This window comes from Mastigoproctus giganteus, chromosome 5, assembly GCF_048544385.1.
Source record: "Mastigoproctus giganteus isolate SK-2022 chromosome 5, ASM4854438v1, whole genome shotgun sequence".
In the NCBI taxonomy this organism is placed as follows: domain Eukaryota; kingdom Metazoa; phylum Arthropoda; class Arachnida; order Uropygi; family Thelyphonidae; genus Mastigoproctus; species Mastigoproctus giganteus.
In genome coordinates, this window is record NC_143579.1 from 65,031,929 (window position 1) to 65,052,447 (window position 20,519).

Genomic DNA, 20,519 nt, shown 5'->3' on the forward strand with positions numbered 1-20,519 from the left:
TTTGCAGTACTTTGATCCAAGCCCGAGGCGGGAATCGAACCCGCGACCTTTGGGTTGCCGGGCAGGTACACCGGGCCTGGTGGGGACCGACGTTACCAATACCAACCAAGGGGAGATCGGCTGGGCGTTACCAGTGATTGAATCAGTACTCTGGCAGGTCCTTCCACTTACTTTCCTGGGATTTCAGTGGCTAGGACCAAAATAAAATAAAAATTTGAAAAATAAATAGTCATGAGGATGTTTTATTGCGAATTTGGGGTTTTGCTTTAGGGCCACTGTTTGGGGTTTTACACTGAAGGGTTTGATAAAGCCTAATTGGGTCAGGCAAGAATTTTGTTGTGGCTTAAAATTTTGATGTAAGGCTAATCGCTGTGTGAGATGACAGATTTGGGTGGGGAGGCAGAAGGCTGGGGAAAAGTAAGCAGAAGGGTCAATAGGGAAGGTGACCCCCTGTTTTTCAGTGGGGCATGCCCATGCCTCACCAGAGGAAAATAGGGTTGGCAAGGGGGGAGCGTGTGTCCCTCTGCCTTATTGTGAAAAAAAAAAAACCCCATTGCTAAGCGAATGGCCACTGCTTCTAAGTTAGTATTCAATTGAACTCATGAGAAAGGGTTATGGTTGTGGAGGAGTCATGAGGATTGTGACTCCTCCACAGGCCTGGCCATCCCGTTTCTGCCTTTACGAATAGCAGTAAAATTTTGCAAGATGGGGGTCATCATTTGCCTTTCAGTACGTTTCCAGCAGACAAAAGCAAACGGTTACTATTTATGCAGGAGCATTTTGACATCTTCCATATTTCGTTGGAATCAACAACAATTCCATTGTAATAATTGGGCCATTATTACTTGGAGTTAGTGGAATGGGTGGTTGGCTTCTTAAGTGATGTGGGTTATGATTGACCCACTTTGGATTTTACTCTGCTTTTAGGAAATTGAGGGCGCCCAGTATCCATTTCTTCCTCAGGATGAAGATCAAGAATAGATTCTTCCGTACTTTCCTCTTCTTCATTTACCCCCATTACATCCTGTACCAGCCGACCGGGCTAGCTGAGTGGGTAAAGTACCTGCCCGGCAACCCAAAGGTCGCGGGTTCGATTCCCGCCTCGGGCTTGGATCAAAGCACTGCAAAAACCTTGGGAGGTGCAATATGGCCACAGAAGCCGATGCGCCAACAACTACCAAATCAAAAATCAAATCACATCCTGTACCTCACTAATAACAGGCAGTGTTTTAGTGGGAGGTTTTTCTTTAGGTGCTACTTCCTTGGTTGGTATTGCAATGGGAGTAGCGACTGCTTTATCTTGATGTGCATGTGTCAATAAGGTATTAGTGGGCTTGTGGTGTAAAAGAATCACAGGGCGAGACAGAAATATCAGTTTGCGTTGAAATAGAAATCTTCCTCAGAACTACTTGTGCATAAGATTTTGCACTATTTACTGATGTTACCTGTTTCTTTACTTCCACATATGGGATTTTTTTTCCGTTTTGAATTTGTTTTTTTTTCCTCTTTCCATCTTTGACATGCTCTCGAATATGCAGGGTGTTCACCACCACAATTAAAGTATGCCAGTTTTGAGGCAGAACATTATTTTGTGTCATGTTCCTTTCCTCCAAAGTGGGCACAAGCAGGTGATCCATGACACACCATCTAAGAGTGGCCAAATTTTTGGAATCTTATCATCGCAATGAGTTTGGAATGTACAGCCTTACAGGACAGTTCAGATAACCAACCAGCCATGATGGAAGTAGGCAGTTTAGGAGTGTTAAATGTAAGGATAAGAACCCTGGTTGGGACTAGTTTTCCCTCCTTATGCATAAATATCCTCTTAATGGTTGTCACTAGATCACTCAGTTTGTTGCATATCTCCTCTTCAGATGTTTCAAGGATATCCCACTCGGCAATTAACCATGTGATGTATATATATTATCCTGTGTGGTGATACCTTAATTGGAATGCCCCAAAGAGATGCTTGGAGAAGCAATTCTGAATGTCACACTGAGGATGTTTCTACTAAGAGGACGTTTTACCAACTTCAAAGACCTTGCCGGCCCTTTGGAATGATGAAGGGTAACATTTTGCCTATTTCCTTTTCACGGTAGAATGTATAATTAGAAATTGAGGTATAGGAGGTGGTGCAGTTTCTGTTCAGTGTTTCTTTTTAGATGTTATGTTATCTTCATCAATTTCGAGAAGGAACCTGGTGGAGGGTCCAGAAGAGTTTGAAAAATTTTAATTATACGAGTAAAGTGAAAATTTCCGATGTCCTAGGCACCTCACCCACCACGGAGCCCTACAAGGTGACACCCACTTGGGAACTAGCAGGTACTGCATACAAGAATAGAACCCCAAGCTCGCTCAGGGGTACAATAAAGCTTCAGGTGAAGACTTATTTCCAATAAGTCTTCACCTCATCCCAGGACCAGAGAGAGGGAGGCTTATTGGAATGCAGTTGACCCTAGCAGTAAGAACCACCTACTGATTGATCACAGTCAGGCCAGTCTGCAACCATCTGTCTAGTTGAAGCAGGGGCCAAAGTGGTGTATTAGAGTTGGGTCCCTCACACACCATGATCCCCATTTCTGAGTTTCCACAGGTCGCAGCGCACGGCTACACACGCCGGGTTCCAGTGATGTAACCCTGGAACCAACGTATAGGCACTGGATACCAGTGATGCTAATCTGGGAGGCCATCAGCAGGGATGTCCCCCTCACCACATACAGGTGCCCACGTCTAGGAGGATTTCCAAAAGATTGTGGCCATCAAGAAATACAGCCTTATGCCATCTGATTTATTTTTATGAGGTTTTTAAAGTTACTATGGATTCAAATTTATGGCAGAGATTTTTATGGGGCATTTTTAAAGTCACTGTGGATTAAAATTATCCTCAAGATGAATGTTGAAACAATTTGAAACAATTTGAAACAATTTGTCACTTTGAAACAATTAGAAGGAAATATTCACTTCATCAACTAAGAAATGGATCAAGGAGATTCAACAGTTCTTTTGAATAAATTATGACAATAAACTTAATGATCTATTACAAGACAGAAATATGTTTGAAAGAAACCATGTACTTGAGAGAAATATGGTTTCAAAAATTAGAACATGTTTTGAAAATCCCCAGGGGCTCACATCTGGTGAGTATTGTCTTGGCAAAGCCAGTGTCCTGAGCCAGATATCATCATTCTTTTCTTTCTTGCTTTCTTGGTGATTCTCTCTCTCTCTCTCTCTCGGTAACACAGGATTTTTTTTTTTTTTTTTTTAGGCTGGTGCAGCATAGGCCTCAGGCTTCCTTGCACTATATGGCTAATAATAATAATAACTATCTATGACTCCTTTGGTGCCATAGATTGGACTAACACTGAGCCGGAGGATATCATGAGAAAGACAAGGACAATGATGACCAAGAGCCCCCAACACCACCCGAGAGCTGTCGTGGAGTGACTCACAATTGCCCGGGAAGAAGGAGGAAGGGACCTGATAGACCTCATTGAGCAACAGAAGACAGTGATAGTTAACCTGAAGGATTACTTCCAGAAACACACAACACACTCCAAATGAAACTAGAAAGATGGGCAGAGAAGACACTCCATGGCAGACACTACAATGATCTCCATCAGGATCACATAGATAAAATTGCTTCCAATGCATGGCTCATGAGCGGGACGCTCTTCCCCGAGACTGAAGGATTCATGCTCGCCATCCAAGACCAGGGGATCAACACCAGGAACTATAGAAAATACATCGCCAAGGAGCCTGGAGTGTTAGATGACATATGTAGACAATGCCAGCTGGCCTCAGAAACGATCCAACACATCACCGCGGGATGCACGGTGATCACACAGACTAAGTACACTCATAGACACGACCAGGTAGCCAGGATAATATATCAGAAGCTAGCAAGGAAATACCAGTTGATCGAAGAAAGTGTACCATACTACAAGTACGAACCCCAGGCAGTACTAGAGACCCCAACCCACAAGCTGTACTGGGACTGCACCATAATAATGGATAGGACAATCCCGCCCAACACAGCCCTTGTGGACAAGAAGGAAAAGGCTACCTATCCGATTGACATAGCGGTACCCAACACTGGCAACCTGCAGAAAACTCATGGGGAAAAAATCAGGAAGTACACAAACCTAAGACAGGAGGATCAAAGGGTTGTGGCATATGCAACAAGTAACGACCATCCCGATCATCATGTCAACCACAGGTATGGTGCCAAAGACCCTACATAACAGCCTAGCAGCAATAGGTCTCCCAGCGAACACTTACAAGAAACTCCAGAAAGTCGCAATCCTGAACACCTGTAGAATTGTTAGAGAGTTCCTCGACAAACAGTAACATCAGACATAACAACAACCACCCTGTGTACTTGGTAGCAATACCCATTCTGAGGTGGAAGCCCCCAATCAGGGAGAAATAATATAAGAGCAGCAATAATAATAATAATAATAATAATAAATGAACTAAAAAGACTAAGGTCAGAGAGAAAGATTAGTAACTTGCACATTGATTTGTTAGGACAAACAACACTTCCTACATATGTTTTGTGTTATAAAATTACACAAAACAGAACCACTACTGCAAACTTATAAAAATATGTTGTGAACATACTAAAACAATTAATGAATCACTCTATATGTCAAATAAAAAACACAAGATTTATAATCCCTTATCAGCAATTTGCAAACTGACCCAAAAGACAAACTTATTTGATATAAAATCATTGTGCACTAATGTACATCTTCAAAAGATGTTAACAGCTGTCACAGATCTATGGTAGTAGTTAGTGATACCATAGCAATAAGGTCAAAAAACAGATCTATAAAAATATTCAGATAACAATTTTATCAGAAGAATGGAACTCAAAAGAGGCTTCTCATAGGTTTAATTTTAGTAATTATACGTTAATTACTCTACTGTCCCTCCCTTTTATTTCCAACAAATAAGTATTCATTATTCAGACAATAAAAACAATGGGCAGTCACACGTAAGGATTTCCAAGTGAAAAACTTAGATGTTATTTTTCTTTTTTCTTTCTCAACCTTTCCTTCTTCCAAGATATTAGTGAAATACAAGAGTGAGGAAGCCCTCATTCTGTACATTATTTTTTCTGTATTATAAGTTATGTTTTATGTTGTTTAATTTTTGGTCCAATTTATTTAGATTATGATAACTTGGTTTATTATTTTAAGGAGTCTATAACTCAGGCAATTTAATGAAGGATGCATTTATTCTCTTTTACATGCACATCAGATCTAAAAAAAAAAAAGCATTTTGCTTGATGTCATATAAAATCACCTTCCTTGACTGTCACATAAAATCACCTTCATCCTTTAGGTTTCAATTCTTCGTGTGGAATACAAAGTCAAAGTGAAGTGAAATACAAAGCAACAAACAAGCAAATACAAAAAGAGGTAATAAAGACAAAATGAGCCTGGCTGGAAGTCAAATGGAACAACTGCAAGTTACAATAGGGAAAAACTGCACAATCATATTAATGAACCTACATTGGCAGTACCCATTCAGGGCAAAGTACATTGAGAATAAGACAGGAAAAATAGCAACTAATACTGAAAAAAAATCAGAGCATCCTGGGAATTATACCTAAAGAAGCTATATATATAATGATTAAGAGGAGTTAAAAATTGAAGACAAACCATATTAAAAGAGAAGGTCAGATTCACAATCAAACCATAAAGAATGGCAAGGCAATGGATCTGGTGAAATTTCATCTAAACTAGACAAGAATATTTGACGAGTGGAGACCAAAGAACTGATTAACATTATTAACAAGACCTTCATAGAAGGCAAGACACCACAAGAGATGAATAAAGCAATAACCATCCCCCACACCTAAAGGAACCCAAAATATACAAACGGGAAGAGCACAAAAAAATCCCAGCTTACTGAATCACACAAGCAAATAATTTGCGCAAATAATACACAACTGAATTTATGTGAATGTGGATGATACCGGATGTCCATATGAAACCTATACAAACTTGGAATAAATATAAACTCCAAATGGAGGGCATATAATTTTAATGCAGTTTTTTGTATATTGTAAAGAAATTCAAAAAGTTTACTGAAACAGAATTTTTTTTCTGTTACAGATAAATTCAGGTAATTGAGCAAGTCCAAACCCCTATCAGGAGAAGGCACAGTGTTATAGTTCTGTAAGACAAAGTCAAACAATTCAGGTGTAGTATAAATTTTTGAGAAAATACCAAAGATTACCACCAAGTAGATGATCAGGTGACATGTGAATGGCATAAATAATTCAAGGAGACTGGAAGTGCCTTACAATAATCAGAATAGAGATATGCAAGCATAAGTGCTGAGGATGCAGAATGAATCTGAGAATCAACCATGCATAATGGGGTTAAAGGCAAAAGAAATCTACAGGCACATATAGCTAGAGATTGCAGATTCCACATCCAAGAGTGCACAAGATGTTATACAGATACTTGAGACTGCAAGCATATAGCATTCAAATTGTACAGACTCTGAAGCCCAGTGATCATCCACAATACTATGCATTCACCACAGACATGACAAAACATCTGTATGAGGACAATGGATTCTTGCAAAATGTGACATTCACTGATCACACTACCTTCCATCTCTCAGGAAGAGCAAATCACCACAACCATAGGATCAACGGTTGCAAAAATCATCAAATCATTCAAAAAATGGAACATGACATCCAAAAGATAAATGTGATTCAGGAAATCATACAATAATGTGTGGCAGGACCATTTTTCTTTGCTGAATCTACAATCAATGAAAGCAATTAACCATAGATGTCGCAGAAGTATGTTGTTCCTGGATTGATGAAGTGATTTTCCAGCTAGACAGTACTCTCCCCTACAAGCCATATTGCGGAAAGGAGATTAAAGGCTGCCTTGATGCAACATTTTCAGGTTGCTAGATTTGGGAGGGGGGAATCCAATCCCTTGGGCTCCCCACTCTTGAAAAAGCTATACTTTACTTCGTAGAGATATCAAACATTACATATCAGAGGATGGAGCTGTAGCAGAAGATTGGTTTGGTTTGGATTTTATTGGCGCATTAGCAACTAAGGCTATAATGCGCCAAGACCAGGTAATATCTGTAGCAGAAGACTGCTGACTGATGGTGTTGCAATAATCAACGCAGATATGCTCAAGTGGGGCAGAAAGAGACACTGATATTCTTTGGTGAAGAAGGGTTAATAATGAAATGGGCTAATCATGACAATGAGTAAACACAAACTTTAGTGCAATTTCAATAAAGCAAAATTCATTAAAATGAGTTCTCATTCTAACTCATTAAAATAAGTGTTCTCATTCTATATTTACAGTGATACAAAAATTGTAAAGGTTTCATATAAACAGTCTATAACTTAAAATACCTAATTTGTATTTTAAACAGGAGATTAGAAAAAGAGAAGCAATTTTCACTCTTTCCCAATTTGTCAAGAAGGCACATGAAATAATGTCCTGTCTGTGATCTTTCTGTGTTTTCTAGACGGCATCTGTGAGAAGGCATTTGACACGGTCAGGCATGAAAGAAATTGAAATCCTACAGAATATGGGACTGTACTCTAGGGTTAAAAGAATCATAAAAGATACCAACTGGAATCAGATAAAGTTAGAATGGGAAATGTGAAAACAGACTAGACTCTCCCATATTATTTCCTATACAATGCAGCATGCAAGCAAGTACCACAGATATAATATGGCTCCCTTAATGGTTTGGACATGGCAGCTCTTCAAAATGAAAAACTGCAAAAAACTGCTCTCTCACTATTCGATAGAATCAGGAGGTGTGTGAGGTAAGGCTGCATCCTATCACCAATTCTCTACAACTTATAGGCAGAAAATATAATAATACAGTTATGATTACAATAGAGAATATCTACAAGTAAGCAGAGCAGAACAAAAAGTGAAGAAATAGGCTTTAAAATTAACAAAGTGCATGCTAAATAATGTGTGATATTTTTAAATTTGTTTTGCATGATATTTAGTAAACCTTTGGTCAGAAGCAAATTCATTAAATTTTTCTATTTAGCAATAAGTCAAAAATTATGTGCATCAATAAACAAAAAATAACACTCTCCATTCTCTACTGCAATGGAAATTTTTTCTACTCAGACAACAATAAAAATTGACTGAGAAAAAAAGACAAATTCAATCAGATGGAAAAAAATCCTGTGCAAGATCAATATGAATTTTTCCATTAAGAATCAGATTATTGGAATGCTATATTTGGCCTAAACTGCATGTGGAGCCTGGAAAATTACAAAAACCTGTATTTAAAGAAGAAAAAGAATTTGTATCAGTTTCTTCTATGGCTATTTCCTTTTCAGCACACAGTATTAATTATATTCATAAATAAAATTATACACATGTTAAAACTAAAAAGTTAAAAATATATAAATACATTCTGTGTACCTTGAATGATTCAGCGTTCCCCTTTAATTTCTTTAAATCACCAAGGCTACTTTCTTTTTCATTCAACTTGATCTGAGTAACATGCAGCCAGTCTCTGAACACCTGGAACTCAGACTATTAAAAAAAAAGGGGTGGGGCTTATAAAGGGTGTTTAACAACAAAGTCAAAGATATTCGAAATCAGTATGTCAATAATATTTGAGCACAAGTATAAAATCAAAAGCAAATTCATTTAAGAGTAATGGGGAAAATTAAAAGGTATAATATGTTATTATTCTTGGTTAGTTACAAAATACAGAAACTTTATATATTTCTCATATAAAAATCTATGAAATACATTTAATAAAAGCTATTTAAAACATTAATAAACAAATGAGAACTAACATTTGGAATAATCCACAGTGATAATAATATATAAAAATATAAATTGCTAATATATAAAGTTATAGTGAAATTGCATAGAAGTGGCAACAAAGAATGTCCTTAAATCAGCATGGATAGTGTGATCGCATGCCCTGTGTGCTTCTTGCTATTGGCTGGCATGGATCTATTAGCATGATACTGAGAGAGAGAGAGAGAGAGAGAGAGAGAGATGGTTTTGTGTGGCCCATAACAGTATTATTCCATTACCTAAGTATGTGATAATGGTTTTAAAAGGCAGCAAATCTTAACAAAAACACTTTAGGCAAAGTGCATGCTAAATAATGTGTGAAATTTTTAAATTTGTTTTGCATGATATTTAGTAAACCTTTGGTCAGAAGCAAATTCATTAAATTTTTCAATTTAGAATTAGTAGAGGCATATGATGCAAGAAAGCAAGCTTATATATAGCATCAGCAAAAAAAAAAAAAAAAAAGGAAACTTCTTCCCATTTCACCTATCCATTCACTACACATGTATGTCTAGTTCTGCCTTGAACTTATTTTAGATACTGACCTCCCTATACAATGGATGGAAGTTTGTTCCAACTATCAACCACCTGCTGGTTAAAAGCAAATTTCTGCACAGCTATTCTACAAATGTCTTTCTTCAATTTGAATTTATGTCACCTCAGGTGAGTAATCTGAGCAACAGGAAGAATTCCATTAACATTCAGCTTTCTCAATACATTCAAGGCTTTGTACACCTCAATTAGATCACCTCGCAAGTGCCTAGTCTCCAGAAGCTGAAATTTACAGAACTTAAGCCTCTCTTGGTAACACCAACCCTTTGTTCCACTCACCAATCTTGTAGGCCTTCTCTGTACTCTGTCCAGCAGCTCTACATCTTTCCTAAAATGGGTCCTCCAGACCTGTATACAGTACTCAAGGTGTGGCCTGACCATCGCCTTATACAAGGGGACAATCACTCCCTTATCCCTGCTAGCAAAATTCCTGTATACCATTGACAAGACACCATGAGCTACTCTTCCAGCCTTTTTTCACTGCTCAGAAATTTAATATTTCACTGCACAATTACCCCCAGGTGCTATTCATTCTCCATTACCCTGAGTGTAGTACCATACAGTTGATACCCTACTCTGGGGTTATTACTACCAATATGCCATACTTTACATTTGTCAATATTAAACTTCAGTTGCCACCTCTAAGCCTATCTGTTCAATTTTTCTAGATCATGCTGCAGTAGAGTACTATCATTACTGTCATTAACAACCCTGACACCTTCATATCGTCTACAAACTAAGACATTAACCCTGATATACCTTCATCAATATCATTGATAAATACCAAAAACAACAATGGGCCCAACACAGAACCCTGGGGGACTCCAATAATAACATTAGACAATGAAGTACACTGTCCATTGATAACCACTCTGTCTTCTTCCATTCAACCATTCTTTTATCCATTGTAGCAACTTTAAAATTGGAGCAATAATGCCATATTGCTCCAATTTGTACAGTAATCTTCCATGTGCCACAGTATCAAAAGCTTTCCTAAAATCGAAATATATAATATCAAAATTATTCTTTGTATCCAGTTCCTTTGTGACCATATCATAACAACCACTCAAGTTTGTCAGACAAAATTTTGCCATGCTGTGTCTGCACTATAACTGCAATCTTGTCTAGATGATCCTGCATTGCTTCCTTAACCAGTGACTCCATTATTTTCCCTGGAACAGAAGTTAGTCTAACAGGCTTGTAATTACCTGTCACCCTTTGATCCTCCTTGTTGGGTGACACATTTGTACATCTCCAATTCATGGGGGGCCTCCCCTGAATCCAAGGAAGCTTTCATAATCATGGCTAAGGGTTTACTGCCTTTGCTGCCTCCTTTAATATAACTGGATAGATCCCACCCACTCCAGGTGCCTTCCTTATGTTTAACTTCAACAATTTCTCCTCCACTTCCTTTCAGTTATTACAAAATCGCTTAGCTGCATGTTCGAGTTTGATAAACTTCTGGCATTCCCTTCCTTGAATAACTCCACATGTGTGATTGTAGATGCAAAATACTCATTCAGTTTATCAGCTACCTGAGCATGATCATTAATAGTGAAACCATTTATGTTAAGTGGACCAATCTGATTCATCCCTTTCCTACTAGATTTTACATAAGTAAAGAAATCTTTGCTGTTTTTCTTTGCATCCTTTGCCAAGGATTTCTCGTAATCTGCCATCGCCTCGCTAACCTTCTTTGTGACTTGATTTTATTACAGACCAGCTTATATCTGACATAGACTTCTGTGTCGCATGATAATTTATATGCATCCCATGCATTTTTCTTCTCTGTCATGTCTCATTAGTTCATCTGACATCCATTTAGGTCTAAGCTTTGAACAATATTTCTTATTTGGTATAAAAAACCTAGTACCCTCCAAGATTAAGTCCCTCAAAGCATCCCATTTAGAATTCACTGTCTGTAAAATCATCAGCTGATACCAATGCATAGAATTTAAAAATTCCTTGAGACCAGTGTAGTCACCTTTACAAAAGCAAAAACCCTTCCCCTTACCCCCTGATGGTAGTTACCTCTTTCAGTAAATCCTCCATCAGTACACTGCAATCACTGCCATCTAGTGGTTCCTTTATCTGCAGATTCTTAATGCATGAAGAATCACTGCTGATAATCATATCATGAGTATTACTCCCCCTCTGGTTGCCTCTCAAACATGTTTCTGTATAAAACAATCATCCAATAAATGCACAAAAGTCCTACTAGTGTGCGAGTGACCAACCCACAAGTTCCAGTCAATATCTGGAAAGTTAAAATTCCCCCATTATAAGACATTCTGATTTACTGGCCCACTATTTCTCTGCACAATTGCTCATTATATCATCAGATTCATTAGGCATATAACACACACACCTACTTTCATTTTCCATTTCCCAGTGCTAATGTCACACCACAGTGACTCAACATTGCATTGTCCACCAATGTCAATTGGATGCACTTCCTTAGATTTTTTGTGTTTCTTAACAAACGGCATAGGCCTATAACACACTTCTACTCTCAATTTTGCTTTGCCAGTGTTTATGTCACACCAAACTGATTCAACAATGCACTGCCCACCCATATCAACTGGCTGCACTTCCTTAGATTTTAGGTGTTTCTTAACTAACAGCATAACCCCTACTCCCTTCCTGTCCTGTCTATCCTTTCTTTACACATTGTACTACCCAAATTCCAATTCTGCACTGCTGACATCTATGGGGCACGACGTCTCTGATATACCAACAATATCCATTTTTGATGTCTTGACCAGCACTTCAAATTCATCAAATTTATTTACTATACTCCTAGCATTGGTGTATATATACACACACACACCTTTTCTTACTCTTAATTACCATAACACAACCCATGTATTTACTTGTTCCATGGTGACTCTCAGCAGCCCTTTAAATTCCCAGTACCTTGCTTACCAGGCTGTTGTTCATTCCAATAGAAGCAGTAAAAGAATCACTTTCACCTCTGACTGTGGCTACAGTTAATTTCTGCAGCTACCAGTTTTCCAACACACTTAACACTGCCTTGATAGCATCAGCAAATATTCTTGCACCTTTCTATTTAAATGTATTTTAACCCTAACTCGTGACTTTTTTTCAACATTGACCTATACTTGTTAAGTAAGTCCGCAGACCTCCTACTCTTAATGTCATTAGTGCCAATGTGTACATTGATATCACCTTTTGTGCCCTTAAAAGATATCTGCTCTTCAACATCATCAACCTTTGCCCCTGGCAGACATACCCTGGTCATATTCCACCTATCCTTTTTGCACAACATATTATCTGTCTCCCTGACAATAGAGTCACCGACAATAACTAGCTCCTGTGAGAATTTAAATAAATAGTTTTGAAACTTAAGGGCCCAATTCTTATTCATGTGCTATTGCTTCAATATCTAATCCAGAAATATGCAGCCTGCAAGTATGTACCAGATATAATGTGGACCCCTTGACGATTTGAAGATGGGCAGACCTTCTTCAAAATGGAAAATTAAAATATTGCTCTCACACTATCTGATGCAATTCCCATTGGAAATTGCATAAAACTGAATACATGCATTAATTATACCTTAGACTCACCCCCCCCCCACACACACACAAACAAAAAAAAAAAAAAAAAAATGTCCTGCATGTCACTTGAACATGACAGTTTAAAATGAATGTATTTCTCTTTTTAAAACCAGGTTCACAAGTAAAACATGTTACCAGTCCATTCCAAACTTTAAAGAAACTCATTTAAACTAAAAAAAAAAAAAAAAAACACATTTATTTGACAAAAGAAAAATTAATCATGAAAATAAATACTATATTGTGGTTCACAAAAGAAAACAACTGTTTTCAATCATGAAAGAGAGCTTTTTTTTTTTTTTTTTTTTTTTCCTTAATTGTAATCCAATAATTTTAAAGTTTCATTTCAACTGTTCAGTGCTATTAAATTCCAAATTTTCCTATCCATGTATCCCGCTATCCAAAAAATAGAAGAGCTAAAGTTGCCAAAAGCTTGCCAAGCTAGTTTTTTTTCTTCAGGGAAGATATAGAGATTTTCACACAAATGCATAATAAATTAGTAGCAGTGGTGGCAAATGATGCAAAAAAAAAAAAAAAAAAAGCAGGCTTATGTAGCATCAGAAAAAAAAAAAAAAAAAAAAACTAGACTTCACCCACCTACATTGTCCAAAAATTTGTCTAGTTCTTCCTTTAATTTATTCAAACTATCCACTTTCACAGCAACAGATGGAAGCCTGCCCCAACAATCAATCACGTGCTAGCTGAGGTCAAAGTTCTGCACATCTTGCAACCATACTTCCTTAACTTGAATTTACTTATGTAACTCATGTATGTAGTATCAGCAAGAGTAAGAATGCCATTAACATTTAGCTTACCCAATTGATTCAATGTCCTAAACACCTCAGTCAGATGTCCCCAAACACTGAAGTTTGCAAAACTGAAGCCTTTCTAAGTAAGAGCACCCTTTTGTTCCCATCACTATTCTTAGATGGCTATCTCTGCACCATTCCAGCGATTCTACATCCTTCCCAAAGTGAGTCCTCCAGACTTGTATACAGTACTCAAGATTCAGCCTAACCACGGCCTTGTACAAGGGGATAATCACCTACTTATCCCTGCTAGCAAATCTCTTGTATATCAATGACAAAACCCCTTGGGCTGTCCTGGCAGCATATCTGCACTGATCAGAGAATTTCATATCTGACTGGACAATTAAACCCAAGGTCTTTTTCATTTTCCAATAGCCTGACTGTAGTACAACACAGTTGAGAAGTCACTTTAGGATTACTGCTACCCATAGGCAGTACCATGCATTTGTCAATGGTGAACTTCAACTGCCATTTCTCAGAACATCAGCCTAATTTTTCTATATCTTGTTGCAGTAGAATACTTTGATTGCTATCAACTTTTGTATCATCTGGAAACTTAGACATTAAGCCTGATACACCTTCATCAGTATCATTAATAAATATAGAAAACAATAATGGGCCTAGCACTGAACCCTGGAGTACTCCACTAATAACATTAGTCCACGAAGAGGGGTGTCCATTAATAACTTCTCTCTGTCTTCTCCCACTCAACTATCCTGTTCAGTTTTCAGGAAAGAGACCCTTGTCAGCAGAGAGATTTTAAGGTATAGCTTTAATTACTGTACTGCACTGCACTGTACTAAGTCAGGTAAGTGCATTGAAATAATTTTGTAATTAATGTTACCACTCCATTACCATTTTTCCATGCAATCTGGGACAAGAGTCTGGGGAAATGTTCCTTCCTGAAACAGTGACAGGCTTGAGTCCACACTTGTTTTTAGCAATAGCATAGTTATCCATTTTAGTAAATTTTGGCTGAATACAACAGTCATTTCAAGTCTGGCCCATCACTGTCTCAGGTGGGCTTCTATGATTACTTTCCCAAATCTTCCCATTTAGAATTTGCCATTGGTAACATCATCAGTTGGTCTCACTGCATAAAATTTAAAAACTATCTGAGACCACTATAGTCACTCTTATGAAAGCAAAATCCTTTTCCTTTACCCTTGACAATAGCTTCTTTAATTAAATTCCACATTTGTATACTGTGATCTCTGATACCCTGTTGATTTTTTACCTGCAGATTGTTAATGCATGAAGAATCACAGCTGCTAACCAGATCAAGAGTATTGCTTCCACCTGTTGCTTCTCTAACCTGCTGCTGTAGAAAGCATGTCATCCAAGACATGTACAAAAGTCTTGCATGTGTGTGAGTGACCAATCCACAAATTCCAGTCAACATCTGGAATGTTAAAATCCCCCATTATAAGACATTCTGATTTACTGGCCCACCCTATTCATGTGTACAGCTATTTGGTATACTCATCACAATCATTACACATATAACACACTCCTACTCTCAATTTTGTTTTCCCAGAGCTTATGTCACAGTAAACTGACTCAAAATTGCACTGTCCACCCATGTCACCTGGTGGCACTTTGTCTTTCTTAACTAACAGAATAACCCCTCCTCCCTTCCTATCTTCTGTACACATTGTACTCCCCATATTCCAATTGTACGTTCCTTATATGTATGACACCACATCTCTGATATCCCAATAATATCCATCTTTGATGTCTTGACCAGCACTTCAAATTCAATTTTATTTAGTATATTCCTAACATTGGTGTACATGCACATGTACATCCGGCTTACTTATTCCATGATGAACCACAGCAGGGACGGAAATCCCCTGACACATTGCTTTCCAGGCTGCTGCATGTTCCAAAAAAAGTGCATAGTTATCCTCATTGCCTTGAACATAATCTTACTTGCTGCTGGTAATCTTCAGTGTATGTCTATCATTAAAAATGTGGTAAAATTTACTGATGAATTAACTTTAAATACTATTTGGGATTGCTTCATTCCTGGCAAAGTACAAAAGCTTTCAAATGGATCCTTCAGTTTTCTCTAATGACCTGATGACTGGTAACTTGACTAAGATTTATTTGCACCATGACAAATATATACAAAAAAATATTCCAATATAGTGCGTAGAACCCTTCCGTATGATACCCTCCAGAAATTAAAACGGAAAAAACGAAAAAATCGGCAAACTTACCGGTACATTAGAGTAAAAAATAAATAATTAAATAATCAATTTAACACAATACAAATCAATTAAAACAATTAAAAATCAAATTAACGCAATTAAAAGAATCAAACGAAAATATTCAAAACGATTTTCCTTCCTGAAGCTGACAACGCTTTTCGACCGTATGTCGTGATCACAGGAATGAAAATTACCGAATCGGGTTAAACCTGTTACTTAAATAGAGATTATTTGTCTTCGCGCATGCGCGTAAAGGTCCACGAATCGGAGATCAAATATGGCCGCCGAACATTAACAGAATTCTCGTGTAATTTAATTTCAACGGTTTCTGCTATTAATAGTTGCGTATAATTACGTTGAACGTTAAGTATTTTGGCTTCGTTAAATAAAAAAGTATGTTTTTCGTTAATGGCATGAAAGGCTAATTCTGACGCTGCTGAACGAGAAGCACGAACTGAGGCTTCGTGTTGATTTACACGAATATTAAGAGAAAATCGAGTCGAACCCTGATAAGACGAGTCGCAATCACCGCAAGAAATGTTGTATACCAGATCATTAATTTGTGTTGCGAACGCTGAAAGAACCGAGCGATTGGTCAATATAGTGTGTAACTTCCGTATTGGCCTAGCTACAATTTTAAATTCGGTATCTTTAAAGAATCTGTTAAGCTGTTTGTGCCACTGTTCGACACTGTTCGACATAAAAAACAATGCGTAATTGATATTGAATTTGGACTTCGTAATGTTCCAAAAAAAGATATATTTATTCAACAAGTTAACCAAGTAGTGAATAACATAAAAGAAACGCGACTTCCTAAATTGAATACACATGACAGTTCAGCTTTACGAGAGCTTCGGGGAAATAAGGACATTATTATACAGAGGGCAGATAAAGGAGATACAGTGGTAATACTAGATAAACTTGATTATATTAATAAGTTAGATTCAGTTGTGTCAGATACCTCCACATATCGTGAAGTAGACCCGGCACTGTTTACCAATTTGGTCAATCAATACAATAAAACGTTAACCACGTATCGAAAAAACGACTACATTACCATGGTTCAGTTAAAGGAATTGAAGTCTAGAACATACAATATTCCTGCACTTTTCGGTCAGGTAAAATTACACAAGACTGGGTTTCCTATTCGACCTATTGTTTCCTACAGGAACTCGGCATTTTCATCCTTAGCCTCACATGTGTATAACATTATAAAACCCTTTAGACAGGTAATACAATTTGGGATTAAGAACTACGATACATTATTTAATACGCTGAAAGACTGTAGACTCGGTGACAATGACAATTTATTCTCACTAGATGTTACCTCATTATATACGAATGTAAACGTTGAATACACACTAGATATTATTTGGGATATGTTAAATAAAAACTCGACACCGATTAATTATACGAAGCTACCTATTAAGGAAATTTTTCACTTAATTAAACTGTTAGTTGAGGCCAACTACATCACCTTTCGAGACAAGGTATACAAACAAATTTTTGGATTACCAATGGGTTTGAGCCTGAGTGGCTTAATGTCAGAGATCTATCTCTCAACGATTGAGCAGATACATTTGACACCTTTTCGAACCCGTATCACATACTATGGGAGATATTTAGATGATGTTCTAGTTATTACCGATAGTAATACTATCCAAGACATTTTACATTCGTTTAATAATATTCATTCTAGACTCAAATTTACATTGGAAAGGGAGGATACGGATACAAAGTCATTAAACTTTCTAAATTTCACGCTTACCCGGGACTTGAATAGAATACAATTTAGCATCTATCGAAAACCTACAAACACCGGTATGCTTCTACATTATAATAGCTATCACCCGTTCACCTACAAAAGATCGATTATCTTTAATCAATTTCTTAATGCCTATAAATATTCAACGACGGAATCTGCTTTGGACTCAGAAATACAAATATTAACTAGCAGATTCTTAAACAGGGGTTATTCCATTACCACAATAAACCGAATTAGGGTACAAGCTAAGGATAGGATACAAAATACTACACCAATCAACAATAGTAACATCAAAAAATACTTTATTTCTGTCCCATATGTCGAACAGTGGCACAAACAGCTTAACAGATTCTTTAAAGATACCGAATTTAAAATTGTAGCTAGGCCAATACGGAAGTTACACACTATATTGAACAATCGCTCGGTTCTTTCAGCGTTCGCAACACAAATTAATGATCTGGTATACAACATTTCTTGCGGTGATTGCAACTCGTCTTATCAGGGTTCGACTCGATTTTCTCTTAATATTCGTGTAAATCAACACGAAGCCTCAGTTCGTGCTTCTCGTTCAGCAGCGTCAGAATTAGCCTTTCATGCCATTAACGAAAAACATACTTTTTTATTTAACGAAGCCAAAATACTTAACGTTCAACGTAATTATACGCGACTATTAATAGCAGAAACCGTTGAAATTAAATTACACGAGAATTCTGTTAATGTTCGGCGGCCATATTTGATCTCCGATTCGTGGACCTTTACGCGCATGCGCGAAGACAAATAATCTCTATTTAAGTAACAGGTTTAACCCGATTCGGTAATTTTCATTCCTGTGATCACGACATACGGTCGAAAAGCGTTGTCAGCTTCAGGAAGGAAAATCGTTTTGAATATTTTCGTTTGATTCTTTTAATTGCGTTAATTTGATTTTTAATTGTTTTAATTGATTTGTATTGTGTTAAATTGATTATTTAATTATTTATTTTTTACTCTAATGTACCGGTAAGTTTGCCGATTTTTTCGTTTTTTCCGTTTTAATTTCTGGAGGGTATCATACGGAAGGGTTCTACGCACTATATTGAGGTATACTCCTCTTATTATTTTACTAATATTATTATCAACGTAGAACATATTGAGTAACATAGCTCTGATTCATACTATCTAAAAAAATATTCCATAACAAGTCAGGTCAAAATGAAAGTAAGCCATTCAATGCAAAAAAAAAAAAAAAAAAACACACACCACAGTTACACTATAAGCTTTCAAAACACCAGTTAAATGATCAAGTATAAGCCAATGAAATTTCCTTGTTGGCTTTCCTCTGAAACTAGGCAGGGTTCTAAAGACAAACAAGAAAATAACCATATGTTTCAGACTCTTGATGCATAACATATGTTTAGAAATTGTCTATGTATTGTGTGTTACCATTCTTCTACGTACATTGGCTGACATCTTAGTCTTAATCTGTGATGCATGTGTATAGCAGTTACACTGTTAAGCTAGGCAAAAGAAAGCATGTACTTCAATGAAATAGAACTAGGCAATGCCTAATGCATAAAATACTGATGACAAACTAAGATAAAGAGAAAAGCACTTCCCTTTTATAATACAATTATTGATCCTTGAGGTTGTCACAAACATTCTTTCAGGTATACCAAGCTGGGCTTGCTATCCTGGGAGTCTAAACTGCTGATGGAACTGATATTCAGGTGGCACTCAAGTAAAGTGGACCTAATTTCAGAACAACTCTAATTGGTCTATGATAGCCAAATCCTCCTTGCAACTTCTAGATGGTGGACCGTAAGTAACCCTGGGTATAACCCTCATGTGCAAGTCCTGATGGGCAACTTTTGCCCATCTCCATTCCCACTTCTGTAAAAACCAGATGGTTCTATTGGTACTTCAGCCAAAGATGAAGCCGACCTGTTAGCACCATATTTTTTTTTCCATCTAGTGTATTGATGATCTTGGAAAACCACCACCTACAATTCCCAGTAGGAGGTTTGAACAATATCAGTGCTAAGAAAGTTCCAGGCCCTGATATATTTCTTCACTTGTTTTCAAAACCTGTGTTCTTGAATTTACTTCTGTTCTCTGTTGCTTTTTTTCACTTTCTTATTCCAAAGGTGTTTTCTCTTAAGGTTGGAAATTCTCATATCCAGCGAGTTCCTAAACACGGAGATAAATCCCTCCCATCTAATTATCATCCCACTGCACTTACTTCTACTCTTTCTAAAGTAATGGAAATGTCAATTAACCACCAATTATCTAGAAACCTTGCATCTGATCAATGGTCACCAGTATGGATTCCTGCCAGTGTTGATCCACTAATGATATTCTGGCTTATGTTAGCCATCTGTAGACAAATTTAATGGAAACGTTTGGTGAAACTTGAGCAGTTGCTCTTGACATTCCAAAGGCATTTTATCATGTTTGGCATAAATGTCTTATAAATAAAAATTTCCATGGTAACTGCAGAAAGAGTAGTTGGGCTAATTAATGATTTACCATTTATAAATTCACTCCACTCTCTCTATGGCACAAATGATAAATTTCTGCTTCATATTTTGCAGTTCCATCAACTGTGCAGAATTGCAGTTCCATGCAAATATCTCTTCAAATATCAGAGATATTTGCATGAAACTGCAATTCTGCACAGCGATCTTAATTCCAATCCTTTCTTCCAAACTAGTCTGAATGTATGTGTCAAATAATCACCATCCCCATTTGCAGTTCAAATCCAAGTCAACCAAACTAGCTTTTCCTCTTGA

General features: G+C 37.2%; 1 protein-coding gene across 7 annotated transcripts in view; it reads right to left on the reverse strand.

The window, feature by feature from the left end:
• The window catches only part of LOC150085455 (uncharacterized), a 1,845,429-nt gene that overhangs the window by 1,024,938 nt on the left and 799,972 nt on the right, over positions 1–20,519 (reverse strand). For all 7 annotated transcript variants that reach the window (XM_090374043.1, XM_090374041.1, XM_090374042.1 and 4 more), the window contains one exon: positions 8,445–8,558. In XM_090374043.1, coding sequence (XP_090230169.1) covers positions 8,445–8,558 — 114 coding nt within the window. The remainder of the gene's footprint in view (positions 1–8,444; positions 8,559–20,519) is intronic.